Below are 17,802 nucleotides of genomic sequence, written 5' to 3' on the forward strand. Positions count from 1 at the left end.
CCGCAAAAGGGACTTTTCCTAGAGTACTTGAAACTGACTCTTCTTGTCCTCAGTCCTGTCACCAGCAGCAAGGAGGAAATAGCTAAGCTGTGTAATCCTCACCTTCCTTTAATATATAATGTTTGCAGTTGGAATCTGCAATGGGAAGAATGAGCCCCAAGAGTCTTGATTGGGGAATGATGGGCGTGTTGTGCTCTGCTGTCTGTGGGGATGCACCAGAGGCCTCCATGGTTTTGAAGAACACCTGTTGGGCATTTCAGTCTGTGAGCTGGAGAGCTTCAGAGACAAAGGGCAACTCTCAGTCTTTGTCATGCTTAATATTACAAGGAGCACATAGAAATAAATGCAGTTACTCTAGGAATTATGCTGTGGTGTCTTGAGATAGACCTTGTGATGTACTTCTAATCTAGCAAAAACCCCATGTTATCAAGTATACCATAAGCATCCTGGAGCAGAGTTCTAGCTGGCAGCTAAGTCTATCTTGTTATGAACAACATTTCATGAGGCAGGCCTACTCTCTGTTAAAAACTGGCTAGGCACTTCTGTGTTTACCATCTTGGCCATGTAGGATTTGCTTCCAAATTTTAGAAGTTGTTGCTAAATGCTGTGGGCAGTGGATGGGGCCTGTTCTCATTGGTTTCTTGTGTGTATCCAACATATCTTCCTCATGGTACCATTTATCTTTTACCTGTTTTGTCCATTGCCCAGTATGTCTAGATAAGTGTCATGCTGGCTAACTGGCTGCGTACCCAGTACGGTAGTATCCCTTTTTTAGAGCAGCAGGGATTAAACTGAAGAGGGTCAGTGTGGTATTTCCAGTAGGAAGAGCTATTCTTAATGCCAAGGGAGGCAGAGTGTACTTCATGAGGCTGGGACAGAGCGGCCTCTGAGTGCTGTGATCTGTAACCGTCTGTCTTCCTCATGACCCTGATTGTGTCTTGGCTGTTTGCTGTTTTGGTTTGGGCTTTTTTTTTTTTTCCTTTATTTTGCTATTTCAGTTATCAAACCCTGGGCTAAGTTGTCTGCTCAACTGGTTTCAAGGCTAAAAAATGTTTGCTTAACTGTCCTGGGAACAGACACATCAGGTGTCTGCAATGTGTTCCATAACCTAGAGATAAGACTCTTTAGCTGCACAGACTCACTCTGTGCTACATATACAAAGTTGTTCAAGCTGTTTTAAAATGTTTTTCAGGTTCTAAATGGCTTCGAAGAAGTTGGGATCCGACTCTCATGGTAAGTGAAATTTGGCGTCTGTATCTTTTCAACAGGATGAATCCTATTATTGCTGCTGGCTAATGTCCTAGCCTAGACAGTCCACAGAGACTAATCTGTTTGGCCTCTGAGTAGTTTTTTGTTAGGAATGAAGTGCCTTGTCTTCCTTCTTGCATAGTTGCTTTCTGATGCTGTGTTTGCCTGTTCTCTCATTAAACTGAAAATCAGTCTCTGGCTGTTCCCTGTTCCTTCATGGCAGAATAACACATTCCCCTTCCCCAACAAATTCCCCTTCAAAATCAAAGCTGAGCTGCTCAGGTGTTTGCTGAAGTGACACTAGATCTGTAGCATCTGTGTGGAAGTCACATGAGAAGTTGAATTGAAAGTGAAGCCTTTAATACAACATTGAATTGTGCTTCGTTTTTGCTCAGCCATGAATTTCTTTCCTAAATTGGACTAACCTGGTTCAGAAGGCAGGTGAAGAAGAGATTTTGTTTTTCTGTCTTGTACATATGACATGTATACAGTTCTGCAGGTGATCGGTATCATAAGTTATTTGCCTGTAATGTCCTTGTTTTTTTAGAAAATGGGGTGTAATTTGAGTGTAATTAATATTGCTGTGGAACATTAAAGTTCAGTTGGTTGTATGTAATATGGCTTCTTCAAATCAGTTATCATGACTTTTCAGGCTATCCAAACTAATGCTTTTAGAAATTCAGCCTTGATCTTACTAGATAAGTTTTCCAATAAAAGGGTCCTGAGGAATTCCATTTTTCCTGGAGCTTTTTTTTCAGTCTTGCAGGTGTAGTGTTGAAGAACAAAATAAGAAATGTCACACTTAAATACTGGGTTAAGGATCAATAAAAATAGCCTATCAAAACTTCAGTTTTAGATGGTCTCCTCCTTTGCTGTGGCCCAATGACCCTGCTGCAAGATAACTAATTCTTTCATTTGGTAGTTGCCAGCTATTCAGCAATTGCTTCTGTGTCTGTAAATGATCTCTGTGAACATTCTGATCTGTTTGTCTTTTATGTCTGTTTTTATTTTTCTCCTCTTTTCGCCTAAACAGACTAGCAAAGGCTGCTCAGGGCTAGAATTCAACATGTCTTAAATATGTCCCAGAACTGGATGGTACGGTGGAACACGCTTCTGACTTCAAAATAACAAAGTCCAAACAAATGGAGCTACCTGGTTAACATGTCTGCTGCTTTGTGTACCCTCTGTTCCTAATCACACTGTCACAGTACTGTTTCTGAGGAGTAGTAGAGCAACTTCCTTGTCTTAATTATGTCTTAAGAGGTCATCAGGGCAATTGTTTCAGTCCTCTGTTACTATAGTGAGTGAGTTTTGGCTTACTGTGGAGCATCCATCCCCATGGCTGCCTTCAGCTCCATGTCTCGGCAGGCTGATGAAGTCAGCGAATATAGTTGATGTATCTCTTGTGACTATTGTTGAACTGCTTATTTGAGGTCAGAGGGCTGTCACTGAATTACAGAATGGTTAAGGCTGGCAGGGACATCTGCAGATTGTCATGTCCAAACCCCTGGAAGGGTCACCTAGAGCAGGTTGCTCAGGACCATGTTCAAATGGAGATGAAGATGGAAACACAAGGTATTAGTGGAGGGAAAGGAATCCCTTTTCCTGTGTGGGTTTTGCCAAGTGTGATGCTTCAATATTTCAGTATTGTATTTTTTTTTTTTTTGCTGTTGCTATACAATTTCAAAGCTTTTGAACTCTGATTTCCGACAATTGTATGAGTGGTTTGTATGACCACAGCAACTAAGTTCCACATGGTTTCAAAACTGTTCCCCATTCATAACTGGTAACTGGGTTTTTTGGGGGGTTGGTTGGTTGGTTGTTTCCGTTTTGGTGCCAAACTGAAGGACACTTCTGTGGGTTATACTGAAGTGGAGAGAAATCCTATTCTCATAGTGTTTGTTGTGCCAGGAATGTAGTACAGAGCACAGTGGCAGAGACCAGGCCAACAAGTATATTTTGCCAGGCCTATACTCAGAAATTACTCTGTATGCTTTTAACTGATACAAGGATGAAGTGGCTAACAGACTTACTAGTAACAGTTTCGTAAAAACTTAAGGCATTTCACTTGAACACATGACTGTTGTAGCAATGTTTTTCATAATACCTTTTTATGTAGGTTTTTCCTTACTGCTCTGGAATGTGGCATTTAAAACAATTTGCAGCTTTTACTCCTCAGTGTGTTCACTGTGATCCGCTCACAAAAAGAAAAGAATTCTTGGCTCTCTGGATACTAAGTTTCACCAAGCTAGTACTGTTCTGATTGGGCTGGAACAAACTGAATTCTTTGTGCATAGGTGTTTTGCTCAGACTTTTTGCCATCAAATGTCCTAAACCATTTGAGGTGTTTTTAATACGTGCTAATGGGCTTTTTCTCATAGTTATATTCAGGATGAGGTTATAGCAAGGGTTGTAATTAAAAAATCGGTATACTGGGGAGAAAATAGGATATTTTTATTCCTTAGTCAGGCTTTTGTGCTGGCAACTGTCAATATAGCAAGTTTAGGTGTGCTTAGTATTTTTTATTTGCTGTGCAATACAAGATTGCTGGTATGTAAACAAAAATGTTTGTGCTTGTACCCTCTGTGGCTGGTATCTGCTTCAGGTGTAGCTGTGCAAGTGGAAGTGGCCACTACATATTGTCAAGAGGTTTAGTAAGACAAGGATTTGCAAGCTGAGCAATTTGGGCTGGGAGATCCATGTAAAGAGGTAATCTTGCTGTGCTTGGATCATCTGGCTTAGAGCAGGACTTCGGCCAGTGGGACTAAGCAGGCTGTGGTAGCAGCGGTTGGCAGATCTGGTTGTCTCTGCTCTGGCCATGATTTACCACTCTGGCTGCGGAGTCTGCCACAGTTATTTCTGTATAAGCAAATGATTTGGCCTATCAGGCTCTCGAATTATCAGCTCAGGTACAACTTGGATGCTGTGTTGCAAAGAGTGGTAAGTGAAGTGCTGTCTGGGTACAATGCTTGGGTATGGGATTCCCAGTAAGGATCACTGAAAATACTGTTGTCTTCTACCTGGAGCATTTTTTTTGTCATCCTGGAGGTGCAGATGGGATGTAGGTTGTTCATCCTGATCGTTTCAAAGTGTCCTAGTAGGACTCTGTGACGCCCCAGTGTGTGCGTAGTGCGAGAGCTCAAGTAATTGCGGCATAGAAGCTTTTAACTGCAAATTGACAGGATGTTCTTGTTTATGGAAGTTGCTCACCCTCTGGGAGCCTGTGGTTGCCTTGTAGATGAATCAACAGTGAGGGAACACAAACAGTACTTAAACTGCCGTCTGAGTATGAAAATGGGTCAGATAAAACCAGCAAGTCACAGTGCATTAAGCAAGGGCTTGGTCACTGAACACCATCTTAGATGTTGCCACTAAGTTCTTTCTGTATTTGTATCACTCAGGAAGAAGCTACAAATGATTGTAGGTCCTCAGATTGTTACAGGTGCCAGAAACCTTGCCTGTGATTCCAAAGGCTTAGACCAGTAAGCCAAGAGACCACCTTCAGTTAATGTAAAAGATGTTTAGTTTGTATTTTGGGTTTTCTCATACTTCTTTGCAGTTGCTCAAGGAAAACACATGAATAGTCTGGCTGCTTGGAGGTGGTTGAGTTCTAAGTGTTTTTGCCTTGTGAATTTGCAGGAAAAGTGTCATCCTAGAAGAAAAATGACACATGTAGAGCCTGATAAAGTTAGTTTGCCTTCTTTCAAAATTTAGAGTTGCTGTGCTAAATAGTCTTAGTATTTCAATGTGTTTTGTTTCAAGTGGAATGGCTTTGGTTCATTGCTTTGCCTTTGTGACCACTTCAGTCCAAATGCTACTTACTACTTGTATGTCAAAACCTGGATTGTAGTTTATCTTAGTTGTTCTAAAGCTGGGTAGTTTTAAAATCTGTTTTGAGTATGACAAAAAATAATGGATCTTTTTATAGAGAGAGAATACAGTGTTCAGGAGAGCTTCAGCATCCAGTTGTGTAAGAAGTGTTGTCACAAAGGAAGCTAAGATTCTGGTTGCACTGATGTCAAAATCTGTGGATTGTGGTTGTGACAGGGTTTGCCTTTTTTTTTTCTGATCAGTTATGGGCTAGAATTTAGGAATTAAGCAATCTCTGAGGAAACTCCCTAAACTAAACTGAGACACTGAGGTCCAATCAGCTTCAAACTACATTTGTGTTGTTTTCTGGTATAGATGCTGCTGTGGAGATGAAATAGCTTCCAAACACAGCAAAGTGAGCTGAGCCCAAATTGAAAGCATGAAATTTGTGAGTTGTGGGGTTTTTTTTCATTATACAATTTCTCATACTAATTTCAGGGCCTTTCAGTTACCTTGATGATGTCCCATTTAAGATAGGAGACAAGTTCAAGACCCCAGCAAAGGTTGGATTACCCATTGGTTTCTGTCTGTCTGATTCCTCTCAGCTTGTCAGAGAAGCCCAGGTAAGTGATATTTTGCCCTCCTCCTTCCTCTTCCGTCACCCCTGGCCCCAGCCCATGTTGCTATACATTCCAAGTTGTCACAGTTTGCACACAGTCTTGTATTTCTTGAAGATCTGTTGGGATATACAGATAAGTAAAATATGATGGGTCATGCAGAAAGCTTCTAATTTTTTATTGCTTTAAAAAGCCATTAGGCTTTTATTTTTAAGCATTTGTTTTAGTCTGTCTGCTTCAAAGAAGCATGGTGGTTTTATTTAGTAGTTAGTTCTAAATGTTACCTTGATGAAATTTGAATATAATTTTTAAGATTCAAAATCCTAAGGAATAATACACATGGGCAATGACATAATTTTCAGTTCTTATTTTCTCTGTAGTTCTTGTGTGTTCTTCTGTGTAGTTCTGAGTGAGAATTCTTTCCAAGCTGTGGGGTGAACAGATTACAGCTTGGTACACTGATGGCTTCCCTCTCTTGAGGAGCATGTTTCTGGTAAAATAAGCAGCTAGTAGCATAAAATCAATTGCATTAGGGTAACTGTTGGAAATCTAATCTCCAAATGCAGGTTGTGATACAGAAGTCTAATTGAATTATGTTTTCTCATCTAGACCCATGATTTTCCTTGACCAGTCCCAATTAATGATTGCTTCTACTTTGTCTGTGACAGATTGCTGTTGGTGGTTCTGCTTTTTTCTTGTTGTATTTGTTTTCTCCCTGCCCTACATACTACCCTGTTATCCTACTTCATAGTTTTCCCCTCATAACCATTAAATCTGATTTTCCTAGTACCCATATTTCCACTCAGTTAAGCTGGTGTGGGAGAGCCAAAGGAGACACTAATGTCCTTTTGCTGGCTGGATTGTGCAGTGTCTCCATTTTACTGCCAAACTGGGGCTCAGCCAGCATAGTGTGCCTGTTTAGACTGCAACACCCTGCACAGCGTGAACTGTGCATCTCACAGTGGAATTTGACTCTTTTTACAGCTGTAGTGCACACTGTTAAAAAAAAAAGTGAAGGAAACATAGTTTCCCACTCATTTTTTTAGTATTAAAAAATGTGGATATTTAGAGATAGAATTAGGCTTCTCAGAATTTTGCCCTTTACAACTGAGCCACTCTGTGGTGAGTAAATTGGTAGCGAGTAGATGCCTCCCCATGCTGATCTGGCCTTGTAGGACCTGATGTTAAATGAGAAAAGCTTTTGAGATCCTTTCACATCAGTAACTACAGCAAAATCTGCTGCTGCCTGTAGGTGTTGTTGTTGGTGTAGCCACTGTATCCGCTTTTGCTGGTGAGGCACTGCACTGGAGTTGGAATGAAAATACTGCCTAAACCAATGGGTGTAACACTCTAATATCAAGTCCTTTAAGAATCATTTTGGGGAAACTGAGTAATACTGTACTGGCTTTTGGATGCAAAAATACTCTGCTAAATGACTTCTAGAACTTGTGGACCAGGGATAATTCAGTGGTGCCAGATCAGGGTGTGATTGTTAATCTAATAACTCATTAGACTTCCCCTTGCTACCTCCCTTATCCTGGAGGAAGAAGGTGGGAGGGCTGTGAAACCGATTTTGGGATGATGAGTAGTTCTAAAGAAAAGCTAAACATAGGAAGGAGGCAAAATACAGCATTCTAATCCAGGTTGCATCCAGGTTTTGCTGTTGGTGGCAAAATTAAGTACTTCTGGTGTCTGCCACCTTTGTCAATCTGCAGGCTGTAAAAAAATGTTGCTATTCCTACTAAGTCATATAGCTCTTACTCTTTTTGTAGTAATTTTTGTTGCTGTTAGAAGTAGCAGCTTTGATCCTTAAAACTTTTTTACTTTCCTTTATCTCCTTTCCCCTCCACCCCCATCCAGTATGACTTCTCACTGGAAAAGAAAACAATCGAGTGGGCTGAAGACATCAAAAAAATACAGGCTGCCCAGAGAGAAGCTGAACGCAAGGTAGAGGAAGCTCTAGCAAACTCAAAAGCAGCTCCAGAGGACAACACCAAGATGGGATTCTCAGAGGGACCTTGCCCTGAAGCCATGCCTCCTCCTATTAACCCCATCCTTGCTAGCCTGCAGCACAATAATATTCTGACTCCTACCCCAGCCAACACCAGCTCCGTGAAGCAAAAGGTTCTCAGTCCACCTCGTCCAAAGGCAGATTTCAACCCAGCTGATTTTGAATGTGAAGAAGACCCGTTTGACAAACTGGAATTAAAAACCATCGATGATAAGGAGGAATTAAAAAATATCCTTGAAATTCATGTTGGTACTACCGGGCCAATTGTTGCCCAGCTGTTAGATAATACTTTGCCTAAAGGAGGGTCTGAGTCTGTGTTGCAAGATGAGGAAGTTCTGGCATCCATAGAAAGGGCCACGTTGGACTTCAAACCCCTTCACAAACCCAATGGCTTTATCACTTTACCACAGTTGGGAAACTGTGAAAAGATGTCTTTGTCTTCCAAAGTGTCCCTTTCTCCCATCACATCAGTGAGCAATATCAAATCCCTGTCATTCCCTAAGCTTGACTCCGATGAGGGTGATCAGAAATCGTCAAAGCTCACAAGCACTTTCCACAGCACTACCTGTCTCCGCAATGGCACTTTGCTTAGCTCTTTGCAGACCTGTACTCAGAGCAAAGCCACTGAACTGAATGGACACCATATGCTTGGTCTTTCCGCTCTAAATGAGGACAGTGGCAGGGAGACATTATCCCCTTCATCCAGGCTGTCTTCCCTGGCTGTTTCGACTGTTTGTGCAGAAGAAGAATTATCTCAAAGCACATCAACTACGGTAAACATGCAGTGGAGTGGAACTGGGGTTGCTGGTGAGAGGTGGAGGTGCAGAGGCAACCCTTGCCTCTAAATTGCTGTGTTACTTTGGTTACACTTTCATTTACTAGGAGTGAATTGTAGATCCTCTTAACTTATGCGGCAAACTGATTGATCCAACAGGTCTGTGGTGGTAGTTCTGATCCTCAGATTATTACCCTGCATTTTCCCCCAAATCTGACATTTTTTAGACCAATTCCAATGATTGTTCTTTCAGCTTTTCAGCTCTCATTTGTTGTTGATAGTTGTACACCTATGAGCTAAGTATATACGGCATCTTTGGTGTACAGTCCTACATTTGGTCCTACCCAGATGAGATATATCAGATTCTGAAGTGCTGTTAGGCTTTGAATCAAACCTCTTCTGGTTTTCTTCCTTGGTTTGCTTGTTTATTTTCTGGAAATAATAAAAAATGCAGGCTTCTCAAGGAATAGAAGTAATAATAGGTTAAAACACAGTTGAGCTGTGTCCTTCAGGGAAGAAAAAAGTGCTTGCGGTTGACCTGCAGTGAAGTAAGCCTTTTTTTTTATTATTTCAGTTTTCTTCCTGAGAGCCTTTAAAAACCTAATCTTTAACAGAAAAAAAAAATTATAGTGATGTGGAATCTCGCATTCAGTCTTGTGAAGGAGGGTGGAGTCATTGCTTGGTGGAGACTAAAACCTGCCTTAAGGATCATCTTGTATTTTTAATGTTACAGTTGGTTACATATAGCTCTGAGATGGGAGATTGACTCTTCATTTCCTCAATCCTGTTGCAAGTTCTAAAATTACTCTGAGGACAGGAACTTCACTTCAGGTGTTGTTTTTGTCTCTTTGTGAATAAGAATGGAGATTAGAGTAAGCTTGTGGGATTTCTTTTTACAAAGAACCACAGATCTGGACACCAATACTCATGAAGCGTATTGAAAGCTGTGTAGTCAAATCCTCTAGCTTGTTCTAAAATAATCTGGGGTTTTTCCTCTGTCCAACATAAGCAGTTTTTCAGTGATTCTGTGGTCATAGTGGCATACTGTAGTTTTTGTGTGACACCATGTGCTCTGAAACAAGTGATGCTGCTTCTCCCCTTTCCTTCTCCCATGTCTTTTCAGGGTTAGGTAAATGCACTCAAAACTGTGAAGTACAATATTCTGGAAAATAGTGTGTCTGACAAAGCACAGCAGAACAGTTGTTTGTTGATGACTGGAGCAAATTCAATACTGTTGACTTTGGCAGGAGCAGCAGTGTGCTGAGCATCTGTTCACTGCTGCAGGTCACAGGTGTGAGACGGGCCTGTATGACCTCAATTATGGAACACATAGCATCTCTGGGGATGAAAGATCACTTATAAATAGATACATTGGCATTAAGATCCCTAAGTTTAGACTGAAACTATTCAAATTTTTCTGCTATATTACTCATTTTTAAAGACCAAGAGGGAAAATGTATTCTTGACAATGCTGTAAGGGAAGATACAAAGTGGGAAAAAAACCATAGACTTATTAGGAGAAGTAATAAAAATAACTCATTAATTTGAAACTATTTATGCTTTGGAAGTAGTGAACCAAGAAATAATTATGTTGATGGAACATAGTTATTTGTGTTTAAATTCCAAGACTTCAGATTATTCTTGTTTTATGTTTCTGCAGTATAGCTCCACTGGAAAATGATGGCTGACATGCAAGAAATTTAAGTAAACGCAACAAAAGAATTTAAGAAAATGTAACAAAAATCCTCAGAGTATGAAAATAGAAAGACATCACAATCATTTCTGTGGCTAGGAGCAGAAGGCTCATATCCCAATGTATTTCATGGTGATTTTTTTTTTCTCACAAGATTAGAAATTTTAACTTTGAGTTGGCAGTGACCATGGGAGTTTTTGTTTTGCCACTGAATTGGATCTTTCGATCTAGGAATCTCTGAATGGAAATACATCTGTGGTTCCTCTGAGGCTGCATAGGTTCTGTGGTGGTCCCCTCTCCTCACTTTTATTTTTTCTTGAATCTCAGTACGTTGGTTTTTGCAGCTTTAGCAGAGGTAGGAATGATTAATGACGACAGCAGGCTGAAGTTAAACTCAAGTAGATTGAATAGGAGGAATTGGTTTTCCCAGACTGTTGAATCTTTGGTGTCAGAAACAGTTTTGGTTTTCCTGGCTGCAGCATCAGTAACAAAGCATCATCTTTCAATTTGATAACCCACTAGCTGATTTTGGGGCTATTTTCCTTATTTCAATGTATCATATATTCCCGTGGTTTTTGCCCTTGAAAAAGTGTCTGGAGAGAGGATGTGTGTGGAAAACACACCGTGAGGTTCTAGGGTACCCTAGTGCATCAGAATGAATCTGATGTCTCAGGATTGGTTTTCTAGAAGAGAAATTCTTACCCTGGAGGATGTTTAGGAATGCAGAACAAAACCTCCTTGATGGTGGTTTGGCATCTTTTTGCAAATAAATGGAATTTGTCAAAATCGTAATAGATCTTTTCAGAATTGGTTTTCTATAGAGGATTTTTCAGTTTGGGCACTAAGAAGGCCTTTCTGAAGGATGTGGACAAGCTTTCAAACAATCTGTGCTGGCATAATAAGTGTTAAGAAATGCTAAAAACTGTGGTTCTTGGTCCACGGTGATTTCTTGCAGTCTGTTCTAACTCTATTTAAAATGCAGGAATTCTAAATGTATTGAAGTGAAATGGGCAGCTTTGGTGGGGCCAAGCTGACATTGCACTCAATGCTGTTAACTTGGGCAAGGTTGTACAAAGTGGTGAGGTGGTTCTCCAGAAGCAGAGCAGGTGCACAACAGGGGACATGCCCCAGCCTTGCTGGTGTGCTGGCAGTAGGATAAGTGCTGAATAGAAAATTTACATGCTCTTTTGAGCCAGTGTGGCATGTTGTTCCTGTGTGGTGTATGGAGTTCAGTGCTTTGGGAACAGAAAATAGGTGTATTTTTCTCTTACCCCTTCACACAGTCAAGAAGTCCAGAGCAGTCTTTAGGCAATGAGTTCAAAATTATCAGTGTTATTCAGACAGCGTAGACTTGGTCAGGAGCTGAACTGGGGCTGTGTGAACATGCTCCTCTTACAGTGACAGAATAAACAATCTTATAATTCTTGTGGGGATACACACATCGTTTTTGGAGTGTAATCCATTTGTAGAGCGCTGAGAGGAGGAGTGATCCTTATGATGATGATTTTATAGCTGCAGGCAATGGGTGATGTCAGCATCTCATGTGGAAGCCTGATCAGACCCTAAAGTGTCCCATCCTGTGGTAGAATCTTCTATAAAACCCTCCTCCCCCAGCTGTGGGAAATTCTGCTGACTGGTGCATGATGTTTATACTTGTTTTATTTGTGTTGTCCAGCAGGTGCACCCAGACTACCAGGAAACAGAAACCCCTGTGGTAAGTTTCCAAATACCCCTGTGTCCTTGCCTCCATTGGATCATGCTTATGGTAATTTTGATAAATGGTGTTCTATTGAGTACAGAAAACCATAGGTGATGAGTAAACCTGAGGTGAAGGAAGCAATCTGTGCTTCCTTTGTGGTATAGGGTTTGGCTGTATCCCAGCCTTCGCTGTTGCAGGGCTTGGGTGTTCGAAGGCTTTGGTCACACCAGTAGGAGAGGGTTCATTGTAGAGAATCTGCGTTGCTGATTGTTGCTTTGAGAGTTAAAGGAGTATGGTGGGAATCAGGCTACTTGGTTTCATCCTCACACTGTGTAACTTCCCCAGGGCACTCTAGAAGCCTTTTGGATTAATTACATGGGCTATCCTGGTTCTGGCACTAGGCAGAAACAGGATGTGGGGATGCAAGAGATGACCGTCACCTCAGCCTCTGGATTTTGCCCCTTAGGTAACACACCAAAACTTTGCAGTGTCTAAAGTGCCCAATAACAGCAGCTGCACGAAGTGGCTGGGCAATTTTGCAGCTGAGCTGCAGCAGAGTCTCTCCCCCAGTGAGAGGCACTGTGTGGAGACCGTGGTCAACATGGGCTACTCGCCTGAGAATGTCCTGAAAGCCATGAAGAAGAAGGGACAGAACATAGACCAGGTAAGAGCTCATGCAGGGCAAAGAAATACTTGATTGGATGCTGGTTCTGCTGGGAAGCTGTCTTGGGTTTGCTAAATGGGTGGGGTAAGTACTGTTACTCTAATAGGGGGTTGCAACCTAAAGCTTGTGCTTATTTCTGGTGAGAGACTGCTAGTCAGCCACACCTGCAGGTGCTGGGTTTGGAGCCATGCCAAATTTGGGATGGGCCCTTTGCTCTGTGTGAAATGGCAGAGAGATTCTGGGTCTCCCCAGGAGCCACGAACACATCCAAAGGAAGCTTAGCATGGCTCTGCCATATTTAGAGCCATGTGTCAGAAATCCAGCCAACTTACCTTGTTCTGAGCACCAGGGTTTACAATGCTGATATCTCTACTTGAAGAGAGATTGGCCCCTGCAGGCCTAAGACAGCTCTGAGAGGCTCCTGCAAGGCCCCACTGACTGACTTGTGTGCACCCTGTGTGCTCCTTCCTGCTCGAGCGCTGCCTCCAACACCTGTGCAAACCAGGTCCCTGGGCACAAAGCACTGCTAAGCAAAGCGTGGCTCTGGCATCTGCTTCAAACAAACATTTCAACCAACCTCCTGTGCTAGCCCTCAGCAGGCTGTGTGCTGCATGGAACATTTCCCAGGGACTCCTGCTTGGGGGACTGATCTGCTGGCCCTCTCCCTACACACAGAGAGTGGCTTAAGCTGTGCACTGGAGTGAACTGTGGTATCAAATGGAAAAAAAGGTCCCTTAGGAGGGCGGTTTTAAATCCTGCTCCACTTGCAAGCTCTGTTCTTTTGCATACCTAGTACTGCCTACCTGACCCTTCTCCTTAAAGCTGAGGATGAGTAAGAAATTTGGCAGCAGTTTCTGTGTGCATGAGCTGGGATTTGCAGCTCACTTGCTAATATGCTGAGTTGATCTTCAAAGGCTGACTGCTCTCAGATTGCATCAGCTCTTGTGGCTGTCTGAGAGGAAGCTAAAAGCAGATACGTCCTGACTGCTGGACCTACAGTTTCAGTTTTAAAACTTGTAGTATAAAAAGCACTATGAAACTTCTGCTCCACCATCAGAGGGCTAAAGATACACTTCTGAGGCTGCTTTGACTGGAACGAAGGCGATGGTCAGAGAGCACAGCAGGGCGAAGGGTTTGTCTGCTTTCTCTGCACAAGCCCTTGTAGAAGGAGTGTCTCAACTCTGCTAGGACTGTATCTCTGTCCTCGGTGAAGCCGTGGGTAGAATCATGCTCAGCCCCTCTGCATGCACCAAGGTGACATTCAGCTTCCTGCTCCAAGTGCCTCTCTGCAAACAGTTTTTCTTCATTCCCCACAGGTTCTGGATTACCTGTTTGCACATGGACAGCTTTGTGAGAAGGGCTTTGATCCACTTCTTGTTGAAGCAGCTTTGGAAATGCACCAGTGTTCAGAGGAGAAGGTGAGGGTGCAGTGTGTGCAGGAACAGAAAAATGTGCCATGACAGGGAATTCCAGCAGCAGTTCCTCTGGCTGATGTAATTCTGGCTTTCATGGTAATGCTGCCTTGTTTTCAAAACTGACTGCCAAAGGACATCTTTGTGTTGATAAAGATAAAAATTGTTAAAGAATTAGAATTTGCCTGTGCCATTCTGTTTGTCTCATTTGCAACCATTTTTATGGTGACAGGATTTTTTTAAGACCCTGCTTATTGTGGGCATATTGTTTTGAATGCCCAGAGTTCTGTTATGGGTGTGGTGCTTGGTACCAGATACAGTTAACTTCAGCAGCAGCAGATTCTTTCAAACCTGGCCAGCCTGCCCTGGCTGTGAATTTTCTCCCTTGTACAAGTGCGTCTGCCTGGCTGCTTCGCAAATTGGGTTAGGGCCTGCTCTTGAAAGAAGCTAGTACATGCATGTTTTAGGGTCTGGTTCTTTTTCTGGCTGTTTTACCAGCACCAAAGGTACAGCAGGAGTGGGTAGCAAGGACAGAGGACAGGAGGAGTCTGCCAGCCTATTGTGTGACAGGTTATGACATGAAGTCTTTAAAAGTGCAACCCACCCACCTCATACATAGGTCTTCCTGCCTTTCTTGGACAAGTGATAAACTTGTAAACAGAGCAATAGCAGTATGAGGATGAAAAGTAACTGGGTTTGAGAAACCCATTTGCTGTTGGCTCAGCCCCAGAATTGGAAATGGCTAATCTGCTGATGGCCCATGTCAACCTGCTTGCTCGTTTGGGATTTTTCCTTCCCCTAAAGTGAAGCAGATGCACTGTAAATGGCAGAGGGTTCATAAAAGTGATCAGCTGACTCATTTATTGCCATTTTACTTTTCAAAGCTTGGGGAGGATTCACAGTTTATGTTGAAAATATCATATGTACACTGTGCAGTTTGTGCTGATCTTCCAAGTTTGTCCTAGATCTGAGAAGCCAATTGATGGCAAGGGCTACTGCACTGTTCCCAAAGTCCGACTAACTATAAAAAATCAGGTGCAGCACCAGCTGCTGTATGGGGTAGCTGAGTGCCATTAATCAGCATTTTTGAGCCAGGCTGATAAATATTCTTCTGTGAGAGAGACACTCCCACAGACTGAGCTTTGGTGCCCTGGTTAAAGAGGGTTTTGAAAGTGAAGGATGGCAAACAGAAGGGACTGAAGGTCCCTGTGAGCTGTGCCCAGAGCTCTGGTGGCTCTGGTGTGAGCAGGCTTTCGCCCAGCTGAGCTGGAATGGGCTGTTCTTGGAGAGGAGGAATCCACAATCATGGCATGCCCAGTTGCTGAAGACAGGCTCTGTGGTAAACCTTCACCCAGCACTGATCCATCTGCTTTTCTCTTGCAAATAACAGGCTGTCTGTCTTTCAGATCACAGAACTTCTCCAATTAATGAGTCAATTTAAAGAAATGGGCTTTGAACTAAAGGACATTAAGGAGGTCTTATTATTACACAACAATGACCAACACAATGCTTTGGAAGATCTAATGGCCCGTGCAGGAGCCAGCTGAAGACACATTCCTGGATTCTTGGTGTGCAACAGAGCAGGACCAGCCCCGCCACCTTTGCATCCAGTGTGACTTGCTCTCAAGAGGAAGGAGTCCAGCTTTTTGCATACAAGGGAGAGCGACTGAGCAAGCCTGCCTGCGTGCATCACTCCAGCATTTCTCTTTCCACTGAGGGCCAGCTTTCATTCTTAAATTAAATTTTAAAGTGTCCTTTCCTAAGTTTTTTTTTTCCAGCTTGGCCACGGAAAGTTGGGACTGCTCAGTCTCAACTGGAATTGTACATACATAGAGATGGAGTGGTTCCCCCCTCATTGTTGCACTGGAGTTGAACAGAAGAATATTAAGTTGGTTCTGAAACTAGGATGCTTTGGTTCTTTGAAGCTGCTTTCATGGTGTCTTGTCTGCTTGTACTGAATTACTTGACTGTGTCACAGTCCAGATTACCTGGTTAAATTTGACCTTAGTGCAATGGAGTTTTGTTTTTTGGTTGAAAGTTAGTCTGTAACTTAGTAAAACACTGGTTCAGAAACTGTCACTATGCATAAAGATTGTCCTTTCGGTTTTTTTTTACCCATGCATCCAACATTTCTGCCAGACACAAGTGTCCAATGCTGAGTGGTAAGTTCCCTTGAAGCAGGTAAGCTGTGAACTGGACCTGGACCTCCAACTTGTGTTGGTTCTTGAACCTTGAAGGCAGAGAACTGAGGCTCAGTATTTTTAATCCCCTGGGCGTGTAGGATATTTAAGACAATGCCCTGCTAGAAAACCAGTTATCTTTTTGTTTTAAATAATACACAGTGTGATGTGGGAGGTTTCTTTCAAGCACTTTCTTTAAAACAAATATACTCACTGCATTAGTTCCATTTTTCACACTGCTATAGAATTACATAATAATAACATCTAGTACTACAAATCAGGTTTGGAGGTGTTTTTGATAGTTCAAAGTATTACATTGTACATCAATCAAATTCTAAATACATGAAACATCAGCAGTCTTGAGGAATCTCTAATTTGCTAAATGTTTTGATTCTGCAGAAGAGTGACTAATAAAACCCTGAAATATGACTCCCAGTATCATGGTTCCCATCTCTCATGCTCCTTGGCTTCAGCAGACAAACTTACTGGATCCTGCCTGCCCAGGTGCTGCCAGCTCCTGTGGGCACATGTGAACACTGTTGGGTTGTTCATCCAGAGGTCTGTGAGCTGCAGCTGCAGTGGTGGAAGGTGCTGTGCTTCTCTCTGGCTTATTTTTGTTTTGTGGCAAAACCCCAGCCTAGGGATCCAAACGCACATTAGAGCCTGGAGCTGGAGCATTGGACTGCTGGAGGGCAAAATGTCTCAGCTCATTGCATCAGTGTAGGTTTTTCAGTAGGAAGTTTCAGCTCATCAGGACTCCAAAGGAGATGGCATTTGTCTCCATTATGTTGTTAACTTTCTATGACCCAAACATCTAATTTGGGCCCAGTGCACACTCCTAGAATTCTCTCTGGAGTTCCCAACTGTGTGAATTACATAGGTTTACTTAAGATGATGCAAGAGAGGGATCTGCTGGCAAGTATCTAGGGGATGTGTAGAGGGAGGAGGAGGAGGGCAGGTTACCTTGCACATACCCCAGCGTTGACCTTCACCATTTTCTAGTGGTGGAGCTGAAATAAAGCTTGTCTAAGAAGGGCATTCAGCAGCTGTTGGGACCACATCTGCTGCCTCTGTGAGTGCAGATAATGCCCAGCTTTTCTTCCTTCCCAGGTGAGAAGTACAACAGTAAAGTGAGGAAATGGGGTTCCTGATTAATTGGATAACCTTGAAAACAGAATTCAAACTATTTTACCATCACTTCTGAGAGCATTCAGTTGTGTTGCTTGTTCTGGTTTTCTCAGAAACGCTACCCCAGTGAGTCCCTGTCTGGTACCATACCGTCCTGAAGGGGCAAGAAGTCTTTGCCAGCAAAGAAACATTTAGACCAAACTTCTGAATAAAATAATCTCTGATTGTACTAGTGTGCATTGTTTTTTCACAGTTCCCCTCTAAGGTCTGGCTCTTAACCCCATAGAATAACCGCTCTGCTTTTGGAGTTCTTGTGGAGGTGAGAACAGGGAGGTGAAGGTGGGAAGTGGCACCTGTCAAGATGCAAGGTCTTATTTCAGAGAGCCGTGCCCACCCAGGTCTATCCTGGTGATGCTACTCTTGCTTTTGCAGTGATATTTCTGGATTTAAATCCTTGGGTGGCTGAAGGCATGAAGTGTATTCCTGCACTGGCATCTCAGAGAAGAAAATATCACAGAGTGAGGGGATTAAGAGCATGGTTTAGAGAAGAGAAATTGCTGAATGA

The 17,802-nt window shown here is 42.6% G+C and overlaps 1 protein-coding gene across 4 annotated transcripts in view; it reads left to right on the forward strand.

Annotated features, from left to right (window-relative positions):
- Positions 1–16,043, forward strand: part of UBAP1 (ubiquitin associated protein 1) — a 33,191-nt gene extending 17,148 nt beyond the window's left edge. For 2 of the 4 annotated variants that reach the window (XM_066180924.1, XM_066180922.1), the window contains exons 2-8: positions 1,193–1,233; positions 5,557–5,681; positions 7,536–8,459; positions 11,830–11,868; positions 12,320–12,517; positions 13,834–13,935; positions 15,336–16,043. In XM_066180924.1, coding sequence (XP_066037021.1) covers positions 1,200–1,233; positions 5,557–5,681; positions 7,536–8,459; positions 11,830–11,868; positions 12,320–12,517; positions 13,834–13,935; positions 15,336–15,476 — 1,563 coding nt within the window. In that variant the 5' untranslated portion in view covers positions 1,193–1,199 and the 3' untranslated portion in view covers positions 15,477–16,043. Of the gene's footprint in view, positions 1–1,138; positions 1,234–5,556; positions 5,682–7,535; positions 8,460–11,829; positions 11,869–12,319; positions 12,518–13,833; positions 13,936–15,335 lie in introns of those variants that run through there. The other 2 variants (XM_066180925.1, XM_066180923.1) reach the window with 2 other exon arrangements.
- Positions 16,044–17,802: the final 1,759 nt, after the last annotated feature.

The sequence above is a fragment of the Chamaea fasciata genome, unplaced genomic scaffold (assembly GCF_029207755.1).
Source record: "Chamaea fasciata isolate MVZ Bird 193981 ecotype frontalis unplaced genomic scaffold, bChaFas1.0.hap1 SCAF_4, whole genome shotgun sequence".
NCBI lineage: Eukaryota > Metazoa > Chordata > Aves > Passeriformes > Sylviidae > Chamaea > Chamaea fasciata.